The 24,647-nt window shown below is 41.3% G+C and overlaps 1 protein-coding gene across 1 annotated transcript; it reads right to left on the minus strand.

Moving 5' to 3' along the window:
* CGAS (cyclic GMP-AMP synthase) lies at nt 1-24,119 on the minus strand. The gene is made up of 5 exons (XM_061427207.1): nt 23,352-24,119; nt 17,236-17,455; nt 11,671-11,913; nt 3,844-3,946; nt 1-1,939 (listed from the first exon to the last, which is right to left on the minus strand). Exons 1-5 carry the CDS (start codon nt 23,949-23,951, stop codon nt 1,588-1,590), a joined length of 1,518 nt encoding a protein of 505 aa, XP_061283191.1. The 5' UTR covers nt 23,952-24,119; the 3' UTR covers nt 1-1,587.
* Between the last annotated feature and the right edge of the window lie 528 nt (nt 24,120-24,647).

Genomic DNA, 24,647 nt, shown 5'->3' on the forward strand with positions numbered 1-24,647 from the left:
TAATTTCATGGTAAGTTTAATGCAACAGTAGAAAACCAATATAGCCCAACTCCACCATCATTGTTACACATAAGCACTCGGACTGTTACCCTATCTTCTCCATATAACTAATCATAATTCTGATAAAATTAATAGCCAGTAGTTATAATATTACTTTGACTTCATAAATACAGCTGAGCAATATTCTCAAACTAGACTATGATTAATTTTCTTTTCTTGGACACAATTTTTCCTGGAGTTAAAAGAAGCTTGGATTTTTTTGTTTGCCCGATTTTCTATTTATTTATCATACTATTTTCTATTTATCACTGAAACTCTTCTCCAAATGTCCAATGATTAGTATGTTCAAACACATTTGGTTGTTAAACAAGATACATAAAATTGCACATAAGCATAAAGACTGGTAAGTTCAAGAAGTAAATTTTAAAACCTCACTCACAAAGACACAAAAAATATAGACAATCCACACAGAAGTTAATCGTTACATGAGAATGACAACAAAGTAAAATGATGATGAGAAAACAATAAAACACCCAATAAGAAAATGTGCAAAATACATGAATAGAAAAAAGTTAACAAGCAGCAGCTCCCTCAAGTTGAATGCTGAGTAGAGGAGAGAGGGTAACATTTTCATACTCTTTCAGTTTTGTACCATATGTGTATTATTGCTTTTTCAGAAATACATATAAAGTATTACTGAAAGTAAAAGAAAATAAGTTATGTTTTATATTTAGCCATGTAGTAAAGTATCCTATATTTTTCTATAAAAGATAATCAATTTCCCAAGACATGCAGAACCGATTTTTTCATTTCCCTCTTACCTATCCTATCACATAGGACAGGACACTACTTCCAAATATATTCATATGTTCAATAAAATCTACCCCGTTCATAGAGGCAATGATCATTTCTAACATTGTCCCTTGCCACCTTCCACACATTTGTGCTAGGTCAGGAGTGCTGTTCAGTAAGTGCTTGATGAATTTAATTGAGGTGATCTGTATTTTGTCCTTTTCACCCCACTCTGATAAAGCTTTTATACTTTAAATACTTCTTTGTTTTTAAAAGATTTACTTATTTATTTATTTATGGCTGGGTCTTTGTTGCTGCATGAGGGCTTTGTCTAGTTGCAGAGAATGAGAGCTATTTTCTAGTAGTTTGAGGACCTTTCACTGTAGTGACTTCTCTTGTTACGGAGCACAGGCTCCACAGGCTCTAGGGGGTACTGTAGCACATGGGCTCAGCAGTTGCGACTTGCAGGCTCCAGAGCTCAGGCTCAGTAGTTGTGACACGTGGTGAGTTGCCCCGGGACATGTGGGATCTTCTCAGAGCAAAGATCAAACTCATGTCCTCTGCATTGGCAGGTAGATTCTTAACCATTGGACCACCAGGGAGACCCTTAAATACTCCTTTGCTTCCATTAAATAATCTCTTTTCTAGGATAATCCATCCTTTTATATTGATTAGACTTGATGAAGACAAACTGATGGCTGAATAATTATATTCATTTTAGTCAATCACTGTTGTGATACATTTCAATTATTATAAAGTCACTCTAATTCTTGGGTTCTTCTTAAAAATAAAATTTCAAAACTCATCAAAAACCGGAAATCCATTGTTTTGCTCATATTCAATTTGCTTTGACAGAAATTCTTTACTTGGCTTTCCAATTTCGTCTCGAGAGAAGAGATTGACATCAGGAATGAAATAGTGCTCAAGGTGTTCTGTCTTGAGACACTGAAGAAAGTATGTCACACAGTTATCAAAGCAGAGCTCCAGGTCTTTGTAGAGCCACCAACTGTCATGCGGGTTCTGGGTACAGACATGAAGGAAGGCAGTCTTCACATGATAAGAACAGAACTTATCCAGTCCCCTTTGCTTTCCAAACTTTTTTTTCAGTTGTTCTAAAAGGTATTTCATCAGCTTTAAACACTCTTTCCTGTTGAATAGAAAACAGAAGCATTTATTTTTATTTCTTTACAACCTTTTTCATTCCACAAACAACTTCAGGCATCTTACAGGAAAAACATACAAAGATGTAGTAAACAATACAGATATATAATACATTTTTTATAAAGACACAAAAAACAATAAAGGTATGTATGTGTGCGTGCGTGCTCAGTCACTTCAGTCCTGTAGGACTCTTTCTGACCCTATTTACTGTACCCCGCAAGGCTCCTCTGTCCATGGGATTCTCCAGGCAAGAATACTGGAGTGGGTTGCCATGCCCTCCCCAGGGGATCTTCCCAACCCAGGGATTGAACCCACATCTCCTGCATTGCAGGTGGACTCTTTATGCTGAGCTACTAGGGAAGCCCAAAGATATGTATAAATAATATAATTATTATATTATATTATAAAACCTAATTATTTTTTCAAATACATACTTTAAAAGTTTCAAAAACATATTTTCTCCTTCCCTCTTCCCCATTCATAGCTTAAGTTTTTATTCTATTAGGATTAATTCAACTACATGAAAACTAACAGATATTTTACATTATTCATCCAGTTTAGTATTTAGAAAAATCTTGTTTTAATTTTTATAAAATCATTGTCTTATTTTGATTTAGATTAATCATTCAGTTATTTTGGTAGCTGACAAAACTTAATGTTTATAAAATTATTAAGCCTTATCAACAATAGACTTTTCTTAATGCTTGCTTCAAAGCCTGCATGTGAAGCCTTAAAGAACCCTCTGTGCCCACACTTTGGGTATCCTTGGTTTAACCTTTTAACTTCTGTGATCCTTATTCTATTCAGCTTTGAAAGTGAAAGTGAAAGTGACAGTCGCTCAGTCATGTCCGACTCTTTGCAACTCCATGGACTATACTCAGTCCATGGAATTCTCTAGGCCAGAATACTGGAGTGGGTAGCCTTTCCCTGCCCCAGGGGATTTTTCCAACCCAGGGATCGAACCCAGGTCTCCTACATTGCATGTGGATTCTTTACCAGCTGAGCCACAAGGGAAGCCCAAGAATACCGGAGTGGGTAGCCTGTCCCTTCTCCAGCAGATCTTCCGGACCCAGGAATCAAACTGGGCTCTCCTGCATTGCAAGCAGATTCTTTACCAACTGAGCTATCAGGAAAGCCCAACTTGAGAAACTGAAATGAATGATTCTTTTCAAAACTCAGTTCTTTATGGTATGTATGCTAATCAAGAAAAATAATTACCCACATCTTAGTGCTGTTTCAAACTTGGCTTGTCATTCCCTGGCCTTCCTCATAGCTAAACCATCTCAAAGCAAGCACCAGCACCCAATAAGAGTGGTCCTTTGGTCTCTTCCCATTATTGCAACATTATTATTCATTGCCTTGAACCAACCAGAACGTTAAGGCAAACCCAACTGTCATGGCTAGTATTCACACCCTCCACTCTTTCCTCCTCTCAGACGTCCATAGCATCCAGGCTCAGGTCTATGCTCCCCAGCAGTCCCTTTTTTTTTTAAGATTATTTTTTTAATATGGACCATTTTTAAAGTCTTTATCAAATTTTGTTACAATGCTGCTTCTGTTTTATGTTTTAGTTTTTGTGCCTCAAGGCACACGGGAATCTTAGCTTCCCGACCAGGGATTGATCCCGTACCCTCTGCACTGGAAGCTGAAGCCTTAACCATGGGCCACCAGGGAGGTCCCAGCATTGCTTCTAACAACATTCTTTCCTTAGTCCCTTGGACCTGGCGTCCTTGGTTTCATGTTTACACTCCAATACCCCTGGTCAATCCAGCCATGTGCTGCCCCCAGGACTCAACCCAGCAGTGGTAATCTTCAGGTTTCAACTATGGAGTCAGCAAAGAACTAAGCATTCTATTGGTATGTCTGTCATTTACAAAATAAGGAGGTTACCTGCAACATTTTACTCCTTCAGTTTCACAGCATGTTTTAGTTTGTCCATGATTTGTCAAAATGGCCTTTTCAATGTGAGAGAAGGACAGCCGCCATGTTTCTTCTTAATATCCAAAAGAAAAACATAAAAGCACTTTACCAAAAGCATCCAGTAACAAACAAATATTTAAGTGATTTCCTTCATTAAAATATAATTCTGAAAAATTTCTAGGAGGAGACAGACCAAAAGAAGTGAACGGATAAATAATGTGCTTACATATTAAAACAAGTGATTTGACCAAGCAAACAATGGGCCAAGATAGAGAACAATTAGGGGAAGAAGTCAGAGCTTAATATAGTGAGCTATGGTAAGATCTATTGCTTTTTATGTGTTGCTAAATTCTGTTTGCTGATGTTTTGTCTCTATATTGTTTATTCTTTTATACTATCCTTGCAAAGTTTTAGTATTTATGCAAAATGAATCAGGGAACGTTTCCTTTTTTTCTATTTTTGGAATTTTACGCAATAGAATGATTTCCCCTGTCTCCCCAAGTTTTACCATTGATAGCTCTGACCCATCCTATCACTGTTGAGTTTTAATACCAGGCATTGGTTTTTCATTTTAAAAGTCAATCAACACAACCTGTAGCATTAACAGAACAGGGGAGAAACATATGACCAACTCAACAGATGCAGAAAATGCAGCCAATAAAATTTAATATTCATTCATCGTTTAAACACCTTTCAGTAATTTAAATGCAGATGGAACCTTGATCTGATGATAGCAATATGATAATCTAACATAAAAAGTTGAAGTTTTTTCTTTGAAAACAGGAATGTAGGCTGCTATCCTCATTCCGTTTGACATGCAATAGCTATCGTAGCAGGCACAGTAAGAGAAGGAAAAATAGGGTGATAGCACTGGAAAGAGAAAAACAAAGCCATCATTTCTGATCGATGATATAATTGTGTGTATAGAAAATACAAAAGAAACATAATGACAGGTATGTGTGAGTTCCATATATTCTTCAGTCTACTTATCTGTTTTACAATTTTTCATAATGTTACAACTGCCTATGAGTAAATCTGATAAAAGATATACAAAATTTCTGTGGAGAACATTCTAAAACTTCACTGAAAAGTATTAGAGGCAATCCAAATAAACAGAGATGTGCACCTGCACATGAATTAAAGACTCATTATTATAAATACATCACATCTCCCCAAATTCATCTGCAGATTCAATGCTCTCACAATCAAAACTCCAGAAAAAAATGTTTGTGGAACTTGACAATACCAACATTTTTATAAAAATAACAAAGGGTCAAGAATATCTAAAATGCTCTTGAAGAAGGACAGAGTGGGAAAGCAACTATTGAGACTTATAAAGTGACATTATGTATGACATAATGGTATATAGCCCATGGACAGACAAAGATTTTGGGGGGACAGAAAAAAGCATATAATACATATATAATATACAGATAATAAATATATGGAAAAGGTGGCACAGAGAGAGGTGTGCTCACTGCTGCTATATAAATCCATTTACAACAATCCATTCATGCCATTCTGGAAAAGGCAAACTCTGCAGAGATGGTAAACAGATCAGTGGTTGCCAGAGATTTGGGATGGGGAAGGTTGAGTAAGTAGAGGGACTTTTCAGGGAAGTGAAAACATTATGTAATTATAGATAATGATGCAATGCATTTGTCAAAACCAATAGGACTTCATGGCATGAAGAGTGAACCTTAACATACACAAACTGTTAAAAAAGTCATTTAAGATGGTCAAGGGATCTCAGGAAGGAATGCACACTGTGAAAAGGGGCTCTAACTGTATCACAAACATATGACACAACCTCCCTGAAGGGGCTGGGGGCAAAAGGTGTTGACTGAAGTTGCTTTGGAAACAGGGTCTGTAAGACTGAAGGTGAAAGGAACGGTACATGTGCCCCGTGCACACAGGGGAATGGGTTTGCAATTCTGAAGCGCTCATATGTGTGGGTGGGAACTGAACAAGGAACGATGGGCTAGGTGGGTGGCAGATGGTAGGAGCCAGGTTTCTCACTGTTGGAATGAAAGGTTACAGATAGCAAGGAGGGAGGGCAAGATGACCCACGTGGTAACGGATTACAGTTAGAGGCATCAGCATGAACTCATGTACCACTTGATACAAATACAGGTGGTGAGCTGTGCATATCCTGGGGATAGTATACATACACATATTTCCTTGCTCCCCTAGCTGAAAGGGATGACACCCTAGCAGCAGAACACACATAGCACCCAGATCACACTTCTACAGTTCTAGTATACATTCTACAATAAAATGATCCAGAAAGTTCCTTGGAGAAATGGCTGATTCTAGGACTGAAGCAGGAATTACGCAAGATGAGCCTGGAGCATCTTGTAGTGCCAGAAAGTGAATGAGTACTGAAAATAAAAACCAAAAAACCACAATTATGGGACATATGTCCAAAGGATACAGGAGCCAACTGCAAGAGCTCCTGAAGACCAAAGCTAGAACAATTTAGGCAACAAAATGAAAGCAGTATTGAATTATAGCCCAAAATATGAGACAAATACCCATGAGTCCATACTGATATGGTTTAAGTAAACAGATTAGAGAGAAGAGATAAATCTCCCATGCAGAAGAATTCTGAATAATTTGTGTAAATACTCTGCTCTTAAAGAGGTGAGCTTAAGTGTGAGCTGTGCACAGTGACTTCCTTCCAAAATGCACAGTATGAAAAGGGGGGAAAGAGAAGATCTTAACAGGGAAGAAACCTGGCAAACACTCCCTGAGCCAGGAGATTAAGGTCCACACCAGCAGTGTTAAGTCAGGCCCACGATGTACCGTTGACGCAATGTTATGAGAACGGCACTTCATTTCTGTAGTCCTCCTCCCCCAAACCCAGAACTGCAATCTAATCACAAGAAAAACATGAGACACATGCCAAATGAGGGCTGTTCCACAAAATATCTGACTGGTACTCTTCAAAACTGTCAAGGTCACCAAAAACAAAGACTGAGAAACTGTCACAGTCAAGAGGAAACTAAGGAGACATGACGACTATATGGAACGTAGCATCCTACATGGGCTCCTGGAACAGAAGGAGGACATCAGGTAGAAACTAAGGAAATCTAAGTAACAGGACTACATTAATATTGGTTCATTAATTGTGACAAATGTGTCATATTAATGTAAGATGTTAAAATGGAAAATTGGTTATGTGGTATATAGGAATTCTCTATACTATCTTTGTACTTTTTTGGCAAATCTTAAACTATTCTAAAATTAAAAGTTTATTTTAAATAACGACATTGAGGTATCATTTCTCCCTTTTTTGAGTTATTGGCAAACATTCCAAAGTTTAATGAGTTCTGTTGATGAAGCTGAGGGTGAACTGGGTACTTTCCTACACGCAGCTGTTGGGAATGCAAATTGGTAATTCTGTATGGAGGTTACTTTGGCAATAATAGCAAAATTAGATATGGATTTACTATTCCTTGACAAACTGCAAAAATAGACTGTAAAAAGGAATGGGTGCTCAAAAAAACCCTTGGTGGGGTTTTTGAAAAGGTACACATACCTCAGTGTTCACAGCCGCATTGTTCACAATTGTCAAGATATGAAAGTAACCCAAGTGTCCATCAACAGATGAATGGATAAAGCAGCTGTGGTATATATACAGTGGAATACTACTCAGTCATTAAAAACAAGAATGAAATTTTGCCATCTGCAGCAACATGGACAGACTTGAAGGGCATTATGCGAAATGAAATAAGTCAGACAGAGAAGACAAAAACACTATATGACATGATTTTATACATGGAACTTAAAAAAATAAACTAGTGAAAATAACAATAAGATTCACAGATAAAAGACAATAAATGAGTGGTTACCAGTGGAGGGGGCAATACAGGGGTGAGGAAGTGGGAAAGACAAACTACTGGGCATAAGACTACAAGGATGTATCATCATACAACACAGGAAATATACAGCTAATATTTTGCAATAATTCTCAATAGAAAGTAACCTTTAAAAAGAGCATAAAAATTTTGTTAAAAGAAGAAATGAGTGCTGGTCTTCCATGGTAGCTCAGTGATAAAGAATCCGCCTGGCAACAAAGGATCGGCAGTAGACACAGGTTAGGTCCCTGATCTGGGAAGATCTCACAGGCCTTGGAGAAACTAAGCCCGTGCACCATAACTATACAGCCTGTGCCCCAGAGCCTGGAGGCCACGACCACTGAAGCCTGTGTACCACAAGAGAGCTGCCGCAACAAGAAGTCTGCGCACCACAGCTAGAGAGGAGCCCCCAGCTCTCCACAACCAGAGAAAAGGCTAAGGAGCAATGAAGACCCAACATAGCCAAAAGAAAGTAAATACATAGAAGTATTTTAAAAAACAAAAAAAGGAATGAGTGCTATCTCTATATAGAGCTATGGCGTGATAGCCAAGATATTAAGTAAAAATAGAAAAAATGTACTCATTATCTTAAAAAGGGGGTTGCATATAAATATATATACATACGCATATATATTACAGACAAAAAATGCTTGTACTTTTTAAAAACGAAAGGTAAACCCAAAACAATTAATGGATTTCCAATCGGGAAAGGAGAGAAGAGGGTAGAAGAAACATAACAGGGAAGCTGTGTTTCCCTAAGAATACTTTTCTCTGTAGCTTTGACTTTGAGACCATATGAATGCTTTATAAATTTAAAAAACAAAACTAAATCAACATTTAAAATCCAATGTCTAAAATTAGAAACAATAATGAAAATGAATTTTAAGCATGCTGAGTTGGTTGGCTTAACCCACCGGGCTTCAGTAGCTGCAGAACATGAGCTCGGTAGTTGCTGCTCCAGGTCTTAGAGCTCAGGCTCAGTAGTTTGTGGTGCCCGGGCTTAGCTGCCCCGTGGCATGTGGGATCTTCCCATACCAGGGATCAAACCCATGTCCCCTGCACTGGCAGGTGGATTCTTAACCACTGTACTACCAGGGATGCCTGAGAAAAATGTTATTTTAAAACAAGTTGTGGAATTAGCTAGAATACTTTACCCATAAACATTTCAGCATGATTTTCGGAGGTCAGTATTTATCTGTGTGTGTTTGATACTTAAGGTAAGATTTGCAAACAGTGAAACACACAAATCTTAAATATTGCATTTGATGAGTTTTGACAAATGACTATACCTGTGTAATTTAAGCCGTATCTGGAGTTAAAAAGTTATCATCACTCCAGAAAGTTCTCTTGTGCCCCTGCGTAATCAATCCACAGTCACCTCAGGCAACCAATGTTCTAATTAAAAATAAAAAACTGTAGATAAATCTCGCCTGTTCTCAAATGTAATATAATTGAGCTTATACAGTACGGACCTTTCGTTTGTTTTCTTTCACCTGTCTTAATGTTTTTAAGACCCTCTTTTATCAGTAGTTCATTGATTTCTGTTGCTGAGTAGTATTCTAGTTTACAAACATTATATCCATTATCTTTTGATGGACTTCTGGGCTATTTACAGATTTTGGCTGTTATGTATATTCTTGTATAAATGTGTTATGGACTTCATGTTGGATTAGGGAAGACATATGTTTTACTGTATAAGAAACTGCCAGACTGTTTCTCAAAGTGATTGTACCATTTAACACTTCCATCAACAGTGTACGGATTATTCTTTTTAAATAAAGCTTTTCATGTTCATTGACTGGAATATCAGAACTGAAATTGATGAATAACTTTTTTGCATTTAAATGAATTTAAAATGTAGGCAATTTAGATATTTGAGAACACTGCAGTTTTACTGATTTTTTTTTCTATTTTAGCATTCTTTGCATACATTTTGACATGAGGTATTGATAAATGTGATGAAATGTATAGTCCTTGCCATGCTCATTAAGTATCATTGTGAAAATGATCTTTAATGCAAAGAAATATCTTCTAGTTTTATTTTATACATAATGATACTTGTATTTAGTTGATGTTCAATCTCTTTTGTTAGATAAAGTCAACTATGGATGATTACCAGTTTGAAGGAATTTGTATTTTAATGTTTGTACATTTTAGTGTAATAAAAACTATTATGTTTCAAGTCTTAAGGTCAGAAAATAAACTTAATATTTTGACTGTCTTTTTATCTTAACAAAAAGAACTGCAAATAAAGTTTATACTTTTAAAAAATAATTATATTCTTGGTAACAACACCTGTATTATTATTTTGATAACAATTTTTTTTCATTTTTTGATAATATCAAAATCATATTATTTTTGATTCAAAAAAGATTGAAATTTTTGATAAAAAAATCAAACAAAGTATATATTTTAAAATATACCTGTGACCAGGATATTTTTAATAAGATATTTGAAAAGAAAAAAGCTAATATAGGTGTAATACATGCCTATCTATTGATAATACAAGTTATTTTCATTGCCCCTCTTAGCCACTCAGATACACACAGACACAGCCACAGGGTTTTGCCTAAATATGAATAATCTGAAATGAGGAGAGATGGAGACCAGCCAAGGGTGCCAGAGCAGAGGTCAGCTGAGTGCCTGACCGCCTCCACTTTTATCTTAGGCATGGATATGAGGAACTATCTAACCACACTGGCCTTTGTATAGCCACATGGCCACTGAAGCATGCTTCCTCATCTCTAGGCTGATGGGTCTCCCAGTCACCCCCAAGGTAGTTGGCCAAGGGCCACAAAGAGAGCAGTATGGGTCCTGTTGAGATTTCTGTATCACATGCAATGAGGGTTTCTTGGGATAGCCCTGCTAGAAACTGTACACCCTTCTCCACAAAGTTATATTCCTTTCACAAAATCATGATACATGTAATTCCTTCTTATAAACAACTTTTCTTACAGAAAATGACTCCTACATATATGCAATATAAAGTTATGAGGTGTGTCCACAAAACAAGCCATCAAACTAAGCATGATGGACGATTTCTTGGATATGTTCATTTGTTATCTGATCTCATCTGTTATCAGATAACTTGGCTTCTTTTGTTATCTGTCCTCCAATTTCCTTGGAGTCCAGCAGTAGTAGGTGCTAAAAGTCCTTTATAATTTATGAGAGAAAAAGAAAATAATCGGTGAATTTTTTTTCTACCTCAGAAGATATCACCATTATTCAGCTTCACCTGTAGACTATCTCAGCCCAGTCTTCACAACTTGAATGTTACCCAAGACCACCACCTGAAAACCTGTCCTGACCCAGAAGGCCACGGTACACGGGTGAGGAGACCCAACCAGTGGGCAGAATCGCAGCTGAGGCTGCAAGGAAGTTCTGCCAGCGGCATGGGGAGCAGTAGAAGCAGACAGAGGAGAGAGGAACGAGGCTGGAGTGACAGCTGAGGCTCTGGTGATAACATCAGGAATATACAGCTGCCATTAACTCAACTAGGGATTCTACAAGCACTGCCTCATTTTTATCTTCCCAGAATCTTTCAAGTAGTTTTGATTAACCCACATATGCAGATGACCAAAACAGGTTTAGAGGGGCTTGATAACTAGCTCCAGATCACACACCTAATGAGGGAAGAAGCCTCAGGATTCAAATCCAGGGCAGTCAGATTGCAAGGCCAGTCCTGCTTTTCTTTACTAGCAAGAAACAAACAAAAACAACATTCAAACGCGGGCTAGTAAACATTTTAAAGCTGAGTATTCGATATTACTATTAAAATTATGCCCTTTGCAATTCCATCTCTCACCAAACTCCCGTCTTAGCCCAATGGTTCTTGAAATGCCAACAGCACCAGTTGATCTTTCACTGCCCTAGAATGTAACATTAACGACTCTTTTATCTATGGATATCTTTACGTAAAGCTTCATAATCAAGATACCTTGGAAAAGACTTCCTTCCTTTGCGTGCTTGGGTACCAGGTAAAATGGCTGTCGTTTTAGATTGTCCTTAACTTTTGTTCCAAGCCAGTTACTGATGGGCAGGCCTTTCTGGGTGCTAGCAGGCCAGCTGCTTTTTGACTCCAAAGCCAGGATTATATCCACAGATATTTCTCTAGGTTTTCTAATCAGAAGTGTTACAGCAGGGCTCCCTCTTTTCTTCCTCTCCATAATGACATCAGTATCTGTTTAAAGATATAATAAGGAAGAAAGGGCTTATCAATCCATTTTTCTCTGACAACACAGGAAAAATAATTATAATTGGAGACCTGTAAATACTAACTGTAAGACAAAAATTAGTTCTAAAGAAGAAAATGACCCCACAAGGCAGTGTTTTACTCATTTAACCAGTATTGATTGATACCCCTCATGCAGTGGGGGTATCATCAAGATTCTGTTTCATATATAAAACAAGGAGCCCCCAAGGATTGTGGGATCTGGGAGTGCTGTGATTAAATTTTCATTTCAATTTGTGTTTGGCAGTTGGAGGAAGGCCTGCATATGAGGTCGGATGAGCAGCACGAAGGAGAGACGTGATTTAGAAGACCTCACCAGGAAGTCCCTAGCAGTCCAGTGGCTGGGACTCTGAGCTGATGCTGTCAAGGGTCGGGGTTCAAACCCTGGTCTGGTAACTAAGATCCTACAAGCCATGTGGGGCAGCCAAATTAAAAAAAAAAAAAAGATCACAGCAACAGACCAACTCAGAGGGCAGAGGCCTGTCGTACAGAGAGGCAGTGAGCATTAAGACACAGGGAGCAACTGTCATTCACTGTAGCATGATTCACAATAGCCAAGATATGGAGACAATCCACTGACAGATGAATAAGTAGAGACTGTGGCATATACAGACAATGGAATATGATTCAGCCGTAACAAGGAAGAAAATCCTGCCATTTGTTAACAATGTGGATGAATGTGGAAGTCATTCAGTTCAGTCACTCAGTCGTGTCCAATTCTTTGCGACCCCATGGACTGCAGCACGCCAGGCTTTCCTGTCCATCACCAACTCCCGGAGCTTACTCAAACTCACGTCCATGGAGTTAGTGACGCCATCCAACCATCTCATCCTCTGTCATCCGCTTCTCCCACCTTCAATCTTTCCCAGCATCAGGGTCTTTTCAAATGACTCAGTTCTTCACATCAGGTGGCCAAACTATTAGAGTTTCAGCTTCAGTATCAGTCCTTCCAATCAGGACTGATTTCCTTTAGGATAGACTGGTTGGATCTCCTTGCTGTCCCAGGGGCTCTCAAAAGTCTTCTCCAACACCACAGTTCAAAAGCATCAATTCTTTGGTGCTCAGCTTTCTTTATAGTCCAACTCTCACATCCATACATGACTACTGGAAAAACCATAGCTTTGACTAGATGGATTGTTGTTGGCAAGTAATGTCTCTACTTTTTAATATGCTGTCTAGGTTGGCATAGCTTTTCTTCCAAGGAGCAAGTGTCTTTTAATTTCATGGCTGCAGTCACCATCTGCAGTGATTTTGGAGCCCAAGAAAATAAAGTCTGTCACTGTTTCCACTGTTTACCCATCTCTTTGCCATGAAGTGATGGGACCAGATGCTATAATCTGAATGTTGAGTTTTAAGCCAACATTTTCACTCTCCTCTTTCACTTTCATTGAGAGGCTCTTTATTCTTTGCTTTCTGCCATAAGTGTGGTATCTGCATATCTGAGGTTATTGATAATTCTCCCAGCAATCTTGATTTCAGCTTGTGCTTCATCCAGTCCAGCATTTCACATGATGTACTCTGCATAGAAGTTAAATAAGCACAGTGACAATATACAGCCTTTACTTACTCCTTTGCCGATTTGGAAGTCTGTTGTTCTATATCCATTTCTAACTGGATACAGATTTGACCTGCATATAGATTTCCTAGGAGGTAGGTCAGCTGGTCTGGTATTCCCATCTCTTGAAGAATTCTCCACAATTTGCTGTGATCCACACAGTCAAAGGCTTTGGCATAGTCAATAAAGCAGAAGTAGATATTTTTCTGGAACTCCCTTGCTTTTTTGAATGTTCAGCAGATGTTGGCAATTTGATCTCTGGTTCCTCTGCCTTTACTAAATCCAGCTTGAACATTTAAGAGAGGCTGACATGGTCTAGGCTTGAGGCCTCAAGGTCTTAAAGGGATTAAGATTAAAGTATGAAAGGAAAGAAAGGAAGAGGGAGCAGAGTGAACCAGATACAAGCAAACCTTTGGGGAGGATGGACCCTTGCCCAGCCAGTGACACAGAGGGAGAGGGAGCTAGAGCCTGGGGAACAAAGCTCCACCAGAATGCTGGAGTCCCCTCCCAAGGAAGGGGCAGAGCAGGGCAAGAGACAGGAGCAGCCCCAACCCCGCCCACTTCCTATCCAGTCTCAGCGTCCTGGGCAGGCCATCTGAGTGCTTCCCATGTGTCAGTGTGTGTAATACCTGCACTGAAACCCTGCTTGTGGGAGCAGGTAACTCAGCTGTCACTCAGCCCTGTTTTCCAGGTTTGAGCATGACCCCTCCATCTCAGGAAACATGCGCGCCACTCAGAAGACACTCGGGGACAGCCCTGACGGTCCAGTGGCTAAGATGCCTCGCTCCCAATGCAGAGGCTGAGAAGCACTGGAGCATCTTTGAGGAGCTACCCCATGTCCGGGCAGGGGAGAAGCCCCAGCAAGACAGTAGGAGGGGCAAAATTACATTTAGAATCAAACCCCATACCTGCCAGAGATGCTCAGAGGGCTCAAACAAACCTTGTGCACACCAGGACCCAAAGACCCCACAGAGACTGAGACAGAACTGTGTTTGAGTGTCTCCTGCGGAGGTACAGGTCAGCAGTGGAAGTCATTGTGCTAAGCAAAATGCATGACCTCATTTATACAAAGAATCTAAAAAAGTCGAATACATAGCAGCAGACTGTACAACAGTGGTTACCAGTGGTGGGCAGGTAGGGAAAATGGGAAGACGTTCATCAAAGAGTACAGAGTTGCAGTTATATAGGGCGAGTAAGTCTAGAGATCTAACATACAGATCTTACAGTACTGTTAATATTGTTAATACAGTACTGTTAATACAACTGTACTGTTTATGGGCATTGTGCTAAGAGAGTAGGTTTCAGATACTCTCACTTCACACACAAAAGGCAACTGTGGGACAAGATGCTAATTAGCTTGACCGTGCTAGTCAGTTCATTATGTGTATCAAAACATCACGTTGTACACCTTGATTATGGACAATTTTTATTTTAAAAAAAAAAGACCCATGTATTGGAAGTGAAAGCAATAAAGAGGTTCAAATTAATAGAACTGGTAGATAAAACTGAATCTGTGAGGTAAGGGAGAAGGTAGGAGTCGGGGAGGCCATCTCGTGATGCTGGCCTGGGAAATGGTTGACGCTGAGTCTACTGTTCAACACAGAGTTGGCTGAAGGAAGAAAGACTGGACTGAGATGAACTTCATTTCATCTACACTGAGTTCTAGGTGCATGTGGGAAACCCAACTGGAGATGGCCACTGGCTAGAAATTTGGGAAAGGCTTCTAGAGGACAGATACTGGCTTTGGGGGGCGGGGTGTACAAGCAGTAGTGAAAGACCTCTCCCAGATAAGACTTTCAGAAAGGACGACAATGGGAGAGAGGACATATCTCCAAGGAGAAAATCCCACCACATACCCTCATTTTCTTTGTCACTAAATCCAGAAACCCACTTCCTTCTTACCCATGACGTCTCCTTTAGTCCTATTACCACCTAGGAGTGTCCATCCACTTTTCAGAGGCCCCCCAACACATGGTCTCTGGATCCCTTCCTTCTTACCTCGCTCCTTCCATCGCTCCCTCTCCTGCATTGGTGGCCTCCCCTCCTACCGGATCATTCCTGTCTTCACACAAAGGGGATCCAGTGTCTCTCATCCTAAAGGACACTCTCCGTTGACCCTGCATCTATGCTGCCTCCCCACTTACCCATCCTTCCACTTCCTTTGCAGCCAACACTTTCTAAAGAATTACCATTATGCTGTCTCTACAGCATCCCGACCCTTCTCTCTCACGTGCTGAGGACTCCACTGAAACTTCTGAGTCAAACTTACCAACAATCCCCAAAAAACAAACCGAACCAAGTGCAAACATGATCTGGACGTTAGTGCGCTGTAAACACTGAGCACTCCTGCAGAACACGCATAGTCTCCTTTTGCTCCCTCTCTTCTCTCCAGCCCCTAATGAGATCCTCTTCTTATCACTCTGCTTAATACTGCAATTTCCCCCCGGGCCATCCCCCAGCATTCCTGAACCCTCTCATTTTACTATACTTTTTCACCATAGGATTCTCTTAACTTATCCAAAGCCAAACTCTCAACTGCCTTCTTAAACTATCTTCTTCACAGAAGTCAGAGCAAATTTTTAAAAGCGTGAAGCCAATCAATCATTAATGAATGAAAGTCACTCAGTCATGTCTGACTCTTTGTAACCCCATGGACCTTGCAGTCCATGGAATTCTCTAGGCCAGAATACTAGAGTGAGTAGCCCTTGCCTTCTCCAGGGGCTCTTCCCAACCCAGGGATGAACCCAGGTCTCCCGCACTGCAGGCAGATTCTTTACCAGCTGGGCCACAAGGGAATCAATTACCCTCTAATTAAGACCTGAATTCTCAATGGAACATGGCATAAAATCTGAACTCCTTTCCAGGATCCACAAGTCCTCCTAGAATCTGGCCCATAGCCACTTTTACTTCATTTCATGTCACTCCTCCCCTTGTCCACATGGCCCTCTTTTTGCTCCTTGAGCTTATCAAGCTCTTTTCTGCCACAGGGCTTTACTCCACCACCCACTCTATCCCAACTGCTACCACGTCTCCCAGTTCATTCCCTTCAAAGCACACACTGTAATTTGCTTTTGCAAATTCAGGAGGGGAGTCCCACTGATTTTACTCAACCACCTATACCCAAGGGTGCAGGCAGCTTCTCAGCAAATATTCAGTGAAGATCAAAATAGAGCCAACTGGAAATTCTCTGGTGGTCCTGTGGCTAGGACTCTGTGCTTTCACCACCAGGAGCCCAGGTTCAATCCCTGATCAGGGAACTAAGATCCCACAGGGCCACATGGTGCGGCTAAAAAAAACAAAGGCAAACAAAAGAGAGCCAATCAGCATTTAGGATGAATACCAAGAAAATGCAGTAGACGAAAATTAAGAGCAAAAGCTTGTTTCTAGAAGGTAGTCTGGGCTTCCCAGGTGGTGCTAGTGGTGAAGAATCCGCCTGCCAATGCAGGAGACATAAGAGACACGGGTTCAATCCCTGAGTCAGGAAGATCCCCTGGTGGAGGGCATGGCACCTACTCCAGTATTCTTGCCTGGAGAATCCCATGGACAGAGGAGCCTAGTGGGCTACAGTTTCTGTAGGGTCTCAAAGAGTTGGACACAACTGAAATGACTTGGCATGCATGTAGTCAACAGTCTACTGCAGGGAAATCAAAAAAGATCAGGAGAAGAAATTAGTGCATATGATTAGACCTTAAAGAATCAAAAGTCAAAGATCTTACCTTCAATATGTTTAATTTCTTCCTTAATGATTTTCCTGAATTTGAACAGCATCTTAGAAGCCGATAAGATTCCCCCTTCTAAGAACTGATCCAGAGGACTTCCTTTGGGATTTCTTTTGAATTTCACAAAGTAATGAGCACTACTGTTGCAATATTCTTCCAGCTGAATTCGGGGAACCTCCAGTGTGAACATAAGATCAAATTCATTAGGAGCAGAAATCTAAGAAACAGGAAAAATAGCACTGATTGTGTTTGCCTGTAAATATGTTCCAACCCACTACAATCTTTTTCATGAAATTTCCACTTAAAATCATACTGTGAAAAGCAAGATTCCTAATATTTATACCCACTGAGACTAGTAGAGCTGGGAAAATATTATTGGTTTCAATTTTCAGGTTCTATACTCATTTATAAAAACTATACTCATTTTTAAAAAGAATTTAAAATAATATTCAAGGTTTAAAATCTGTACCAGTTTTTTTCCCTGAGTTCAAAGCTTGATAAAATTAAAGACCTTTAAGATGCCACCTTTTATGTCACAAGCTACACACTGAGCCACCCTCCTGTCACTGGTCTCAAAAATGTGTGTAGTTACTTCCTGGCTAGTTGATCAAGGCCCCTTGCCTTACAGCTGTCATCCAAATTAAGTGTTAGCTCCAAGTCACACACTAACTAAATAGTGTCTTTGAACCACAGCATTTTAAAAGCTTCAGGGTATTTCCTTGAAGTCCTGTGGTTAGGACTCCAAGTTTTTGCTGCCAAGGGCACATGTTCAGTCCCTGGTGGGGGAACTAAGATATCAAAAGCTGCACAGCATGGCTAAAAAATAAATATCATCATATATATAAAGAGCATCAAAGAATCTTCTTCATCACCACAATAATAATGATAGCAATTATAATCAATGATTACTTTCTTATATTAAAAATGCAGGGACTTCCCCAGTGGTTAAGAATCTGCCTTGCAATGCAGGGCACATGGGTTCAATCCTTGTCAGGGGATTAAGATTGCACACGCCGTGGGGCAGCTGGGCCCAAGACCTGCACCTACAGAGCCTGTGCACTCCAGTCTGTGTGCCACAACTCCACAGAAGCCCACATGCCACCGCATAAGATCCCATGTGCTGCAACTGAGACCCCATGGAGCCAAAATAAATTAAAAATAAATAACATTTTAAATGCACGAGTCTTTCACTCATTAGTGGTAAGCTTCAAACACAGCTACTGGACTGTCTTATTGAACACAATTATCTGGTGGCCGTATGTTTTTTGCCCCCCACATCAATGTGGCTAGTCCACATTGAGATGTACAGGTGCTGTGTGAACTATATCCTCTCCAAATTCATATACTGAAGCCCTAGCCCTCAATGTGACTATACTTGGGAGACAGGGCTTTTAGGAATTAATGAAGGTAATGAGATCATAAGGGGTAGGGTCTTAGTTGACAGGACTGGTGGACTTATAAGAAGTGAGATCAGTCATGTCTCTCTGAACACGTGCTGAGGAACACGGTGAGGATACAGGAACAAGGTCTGCAAAGCAGGCTGAGAGCCCTCACCAGAACCTAGCCATTTTGGTACCCCAATCATGGACTTCCAGCCTCCAAAACTGTGAGAAAATAAATGTCTGTTGTTTAAGCCTCTCAGTCTATGACATTTTGTTATGGTAGCCCAAGCTGACTAGGAGATACTACAAGGGTTAAACAAACACTTGAAGTGCCATCCATGGGAATGAAGTACAAGCCTCTGAAAATCCACTCCTCCAGAAATGGTCAAATTCAGCTTTTTCAGATCTCTGTAAATTAACCAAATGGCCTGCAACAATCCAAGGAGGATTTATTCAAGAAAAATGGCTGAATCTCAGTAAGGACAGTGAGCCTTGTGGACATTCTAAATTCTACATTCTACCGCCATGCCCAGCAGCATTCCCACTTCTGATCAGAAACCTCCATCAAGAGTAGCCACGACCCTGACTTCTAACAGCAAATGTTAGGTTTGCCTGTTTGGGAACATCATATAAACTAAATCATATAGTAGGAACTCTTTACATCTGACTTCTTTCATTCATCATTGTGAGACTCATCCAGATCACTATATCTATAGTGGCAGTTCTCATTCTTTATAGTATTCCAATCAATTAATGGAATATACCAAAATAGATTTATGTATTCTGTTGTTGAATATTGTTTCCAATTTTAACTACAAATAGTTCTGAGTTTAATTATTATAGTTATTCTGAGCATTCTTACATATGTCTTTGGGTGGCCATGGGCACTCATTTCTATTGGATATACACCCAGAATAGGACTGCTGGACCATAGGATAGGCAAACCTTTAACTTTAGAAAAAAATTTTAGTTTTCAAAAGAGGAAGTACCAACTTATCCTCCCATCATCAACATAAAGGAATTTCAGTTGCTTCACATCTTCCTCAAACTTGGAATTGTCAAAATTTTAAATTTAACATTTAAAATTTTAGCTCAATGAGCAAAAATTAGGTCCATGTGGACAAGAGGAAGATGACATGAAACAAAGCTGAAGAGGAGGCCATGGCCCAGATTCTGCGAGGACATGTAGATCCTGGAAAGGAGTTCAGATTTATTCCACTGTGTTCATTGAGAATGTAGGTTTTAGTTTTATATTTTTGAAAATTTACTCTGGCCTCTGTGGAGAAGATATTACAAGAAGGCAAATAAGGAGATCAGAAAGGCAAAAGTTCAGGTGAAAGATGGTGGCTTAGATGGGGGTGGGGGTGAGGTGCTGGGGATTGACAAAAAGAACATATGAACTGGCAAGCCCACAGGGATTTCTACAAGAAAATTTCCAGATTTTCACCCAGAATTTGATACTACATACAATAAAATGCATGAATGGAAATGCATCAATATGAATCCAAGTGAAAGAGTTAATGAGAAGTATCTTTTACTTCTCAAAGTAATGGAATCAATTCAGAAAGTTTGGAACCCCATTTTGAAATTCAAGTGCATGCATAAAATAAAAAATACACCAAAATAACAGTGAACAAAATAAAAAGCAATAATATTGTTCTTTTATGTGCTTTTCTGAATTTTCCAGGGAAATCAACACAGAACAGTGGCAAATACAGGAGAGGCTGAGGACAGAGGTACAGAGGGTTAGTACTGCTGTGCCATGGTCTACTGGAGGGCAGGCAGTGGGTCAACTCTAAAATGAACATGAAGACCTTTTAGAATCAATTTTTAAAAATCAATATATGTTTTAGATAAAACAAATTTCATTGGATTTCTTTTCATCAGCTTGATTTTAAAAAGGAGACTTGTGAATGGATAACAAGGAACTCTGCTCAATATAACAACCTAAATGGGAAAAGAATTTGAAAAAGAATAGATACATATATATGTATAAATGAATCATTTTGCTGTACTCCTGAATCTATCACAACACTGTTAATCAACTATACTCCAATATAAAATAAAGTTTTTAAAAAAATAAATAAAAATGAGAGTGATTCTGACTGGACACCGCTCTCTAAATGTCTTAATTGTCCTTGAGTTCTAACTAATAATTTTCTCTTTTCCTTTGAACCATGCATAGAACTGAACAGTTTGATATTTATGTAATAAGAATCATGCTCTAGACAGATAGTCTGATATAAGTTTTGCTCATTTGGCTTTCAAGTAGCTTTAGATGAAATTATGAGTGGTCTTCAGTGTTAAAAGTATTTAAGATCTAAAACCAGGTACATACACTACATCTTCCTGTGATAAATATCACTGCATGTGTGACTGCTCAGTCCTGTTCAACCTGTTGGGACCCCGTGGTCTGTAGCCTGCCAGGCTCCTCAGTCCTTGGAATTTTCCAGGCAAGAATACTGGAGTGGGTTGCCATTTGCTACTCCAGAAGAACAGTACAAAAAAAAAAAAAAGTCTTAAAAAAAAAAAGTCTTAATGACTTGGATAACCACGATGGTGTGGTCACTAACCAGAGCCAGACATCTTGGAGAGTTAAGTCAAGTGGGCCTTAGGAGGAATTACTACAAAGCAAGCTAGTGGAGATGATGAATTCCAGCTGAGCTATTTAAAATCCTTCAAGATGATGCCGTTACAAGTGCTTCACTCAAACTGGCAGCAAATTTGGAAAACTCAGCAGTGGACACAGGACTGGAAAAGATCAGTTTTCATTTCAATTGCAAAGAAGGACAAGGCCAAAGAATGTTCAAACTATGTGCATCCATTTCACATGCTAGCAAAGTAATACTCAAGATCCTTCAAGCCAGGCTTCAGCAGTAAGTGAACCAAGAACTTCCAGATGTACAAGCTGGATTTAGAAAAAGCAGAGGAACCAGAGATCAAATTGCCAACATCTGCTGGATCACAGATAAAGCAAGAGAATTCCAGAACAACATCTACTTCTGCTTCACTGGTTATGCTAAAGCCTTTGACTGTGCGGATCACAACAAATTGTAGCAAATTCTTAGAGAGATGGGAATACAAGACCACCTTACCTGCCTCCAGAGAAATCTGTATGCAGGTCAAGAAGCAACAGTTAGAACGGAACATGGAACAACGGACTGGTTCCAAATAGGAAAAGGAGTACGTCAAGGCTGTATATTGTCACTCTGCTTAATTAACTTCTATGAAGAGTACATAATGCAGATGATAGGCTGGATGGAACTCAAGCTGGAATCAAGATTGCAGGGAGAAATATCAATAACCTCAGATATGCAGATGATATCACCATCTGGCAAATTATACCACCTAATGGCAGAAAATGAAGAGGAACTAAAGAACCTCTTCATGAAGCTGAAAGCTAAGTGAAAAGCTGGCTTAAAACTCACCATTAAGAAAACTAAGATGATGGCATCCAGTCCCATCACGTCATGGCAAATAGAAGGGGAAAATATAGAAACAGTGACAGATTTTATTTTCCTGGGCTCCAAAATCACTGTGGACAGTGACTGCAGCCATGAAATTAAAAGATACTTGCTCCTTGGAAGAAGAGCTATGACCAACCTAGACAGTGTATTAAAAAGCAGAAACATCACTTTGCCAAAAAACGTCCATCTAGTCAAAGCTATGCTTTTTCAGTAGTCATGTATGGATGTGAGAGTTTGACCTTAAAGAAGGTTGGACCTGTGAAGAACTGATGCTTTCAAACTGTGGTGCTGGAGAAGACTCTTCAGAGTCCTTTGGACAGTAAAGAAATCAAACTAGTCAATCCTAAAGTAAATCAACCCTGAAAGTTCATTAGAAGGACTGATGCTAAAGCTGAAGCTCCAATACTTTGGCCACCTGGAAGAGCTGACTCATAAGAAAAGACTGATGATGGGAAAGATTGAGGGCAGGGGGAGAAGCGAGAGACAGAGGATGAGATGGTTCCACGGCATCACACAATGAATGGACAGGAGTTTGAACAGACTCCCAGAGATGGTGAAGGACAGGGAAGCCTGGTGCGCTGCAATCCATGGTGTGGCAGAGTCAGACAAACACGACTTAGTTACCGAACAAGAACTACTCCAGGGGATCTTCGCCATCCAGAGATCGAATTCAGGTCTCCCACATTGGCAGGCGGATTCTTGACCACTGTGCTAACCAGGGAAACTCAAATAGAACTGTTCAGTTCAGTCACTCAGTCGTGTCCGACTCTTTGCGACCCCATGGACTGCAGCACGCCAGGCCTCCCTGTCCATCACTAACTCCCGGAGTTTACTCAAACTCATGCCCATTGAGTCGGTGATGCCATCCAACCATCTCATCTTCTGTCGTCCCCTTCTCCTCCCGCCTTCAATCTTTCCCAGCATCAGGGTCTTTTCAAATGAGTCAGCTCTTCCAGGTGGTCAAAGTATTGGAGTTTCAGCTTCAACAATGAACTTCAAATAGCACTGAGTCCACACCAATAAAATGAGCAGCCATATAGCGTTCCAAGTTGTGACCAATAAAAATGAGCAGCCGTATAGGGTTCAAAATGGTGTAAAACATTCTCTGACGGTGCAGTTTACAATCTAAATGGAAAGCCAAAACAAATCAGCGTTTTAATGAGGTGTCACAGACCACTCAAGCATTACTTCCGAAAGGAAGTGAGGGGCGCGCAGGAGGTGGGTATTCTCCCGGGAACTGCGGAGGAGGCGCCCGGCGACTCACCTTCACTCGCTCGTAGTAGCTCCCTGTGCGGAGCAGGTCGACGCCTTTGAACTCCGACTCGCGGCTGTTCAGCCGCCGCAGCAGGTGGTCCCCCAGCCTGTTCACCACCTCCGCCGCTACGGATATCTCCTGACGGCTCAACTTCAACTTCTCCAGCACGGCCCGGGGCTTCCAGGCACCGGGCGCCTCCTCCCTTCGCCCGAGATGCGGAGAGGGGGCCCGCGGGCCGAGGCCGGGGCCTTCCGGGGGCCCGGACTGGGGTCTCCGCGCCCGAGCGGAGCTCGCGGTTCCCCGGCTGCGAGTCGAAGCCCTGGGCAGGGGGTGCCCGGGGGCCGCGGGAGGCTCTGCGTCCGCGGTCGGAGCCGCCGGGCCCTCCGCCTGGTCCTCGGCGCGGGCTGCCCGCGCGCGGACCTGCGGCTTCTCCCTCCGGGAGCCCGACGCCCCAGCGGCACCGCACCTGCGTGCGCCGGGCCGGGGGGCCTCGGGGACAGCCGCGGGCTCGCTGGGCTCCGCGGACAAGCCGCCTTCCACACACGGCGCCGAGACCCCGGAGGCGGTTTCCGAAGCTTTCCGCGTCGCCTTTCGCCGCGGTGGGGCCATGGCTGGCGTTCTCTTGTTCCCCTGAGGGAGACCAGCTCCGGGAACTGGCGGCGCAGGAGGAGGAATCGGCAATCGCGGTAGGAAATGAAACTTAAAAATGTGGCGGGAAATGAGCGAACGCGGTGGGACGCACGCGCGGAAAACCTGACGGGACGGGGCGGGGCGGGGCGGGGCGGTCACGCAGAGGCACGCCCCCGCCTCGGAAGCGCGGGCCCACGCCCGCCCAGGAGTCCGCTGGATTTCCTTGCTTCGAGCGCTGCCTTGTGGCTTGGGAACTAGGCAGAACCGAACCCAGGAAAGCGCAAAAGAGCTTCCCGAGCTTTGAAAGCTAGAGGGGTTTAATGGCGTGTCGCCCAAGAACATTTGGGAAAAAACTCTCTCACATATTCGGAGAAGGCAATAGCACCCCACTCCAGTACTCTTGCCTGGAAAGTCCCATGGATGGAGGAGCCTGGTAGGCTGCAGTCCATGGGGTCGCTGAGGGTCGCTGAGGGTCGGTCACGACCGAGCGACTTCACTTTCACTTTTCACTTTCATGCATTGGAGAAGGAAATGGCAACCCACTCCAGTGTTCTTGCCTGGAGAATCCCAGGGACGGGGGAGCCTGGTGGGCTGCCGTCTATGGGGTCGCACAGAGTCGGACACGACTGAAGTGACTTAGCAGCTTAGCATCGAACATATTGAACTTGACGGAGC

This window comes from Bos javanicus, chromosome 9, assembly GCF_032452875.1.
Source record: "Bos javanicus breed banteng chromosome 9, ARS-OSU_banteng_1.0, whole genome shotgun sequence".
Classification (NCBI taxonomy): domain Eukaryota; kingdom Metazoa; phylum Chordata; class Mammalia; order Artiodactyla; family Bovidae; genus Bos; species Bos javanicus.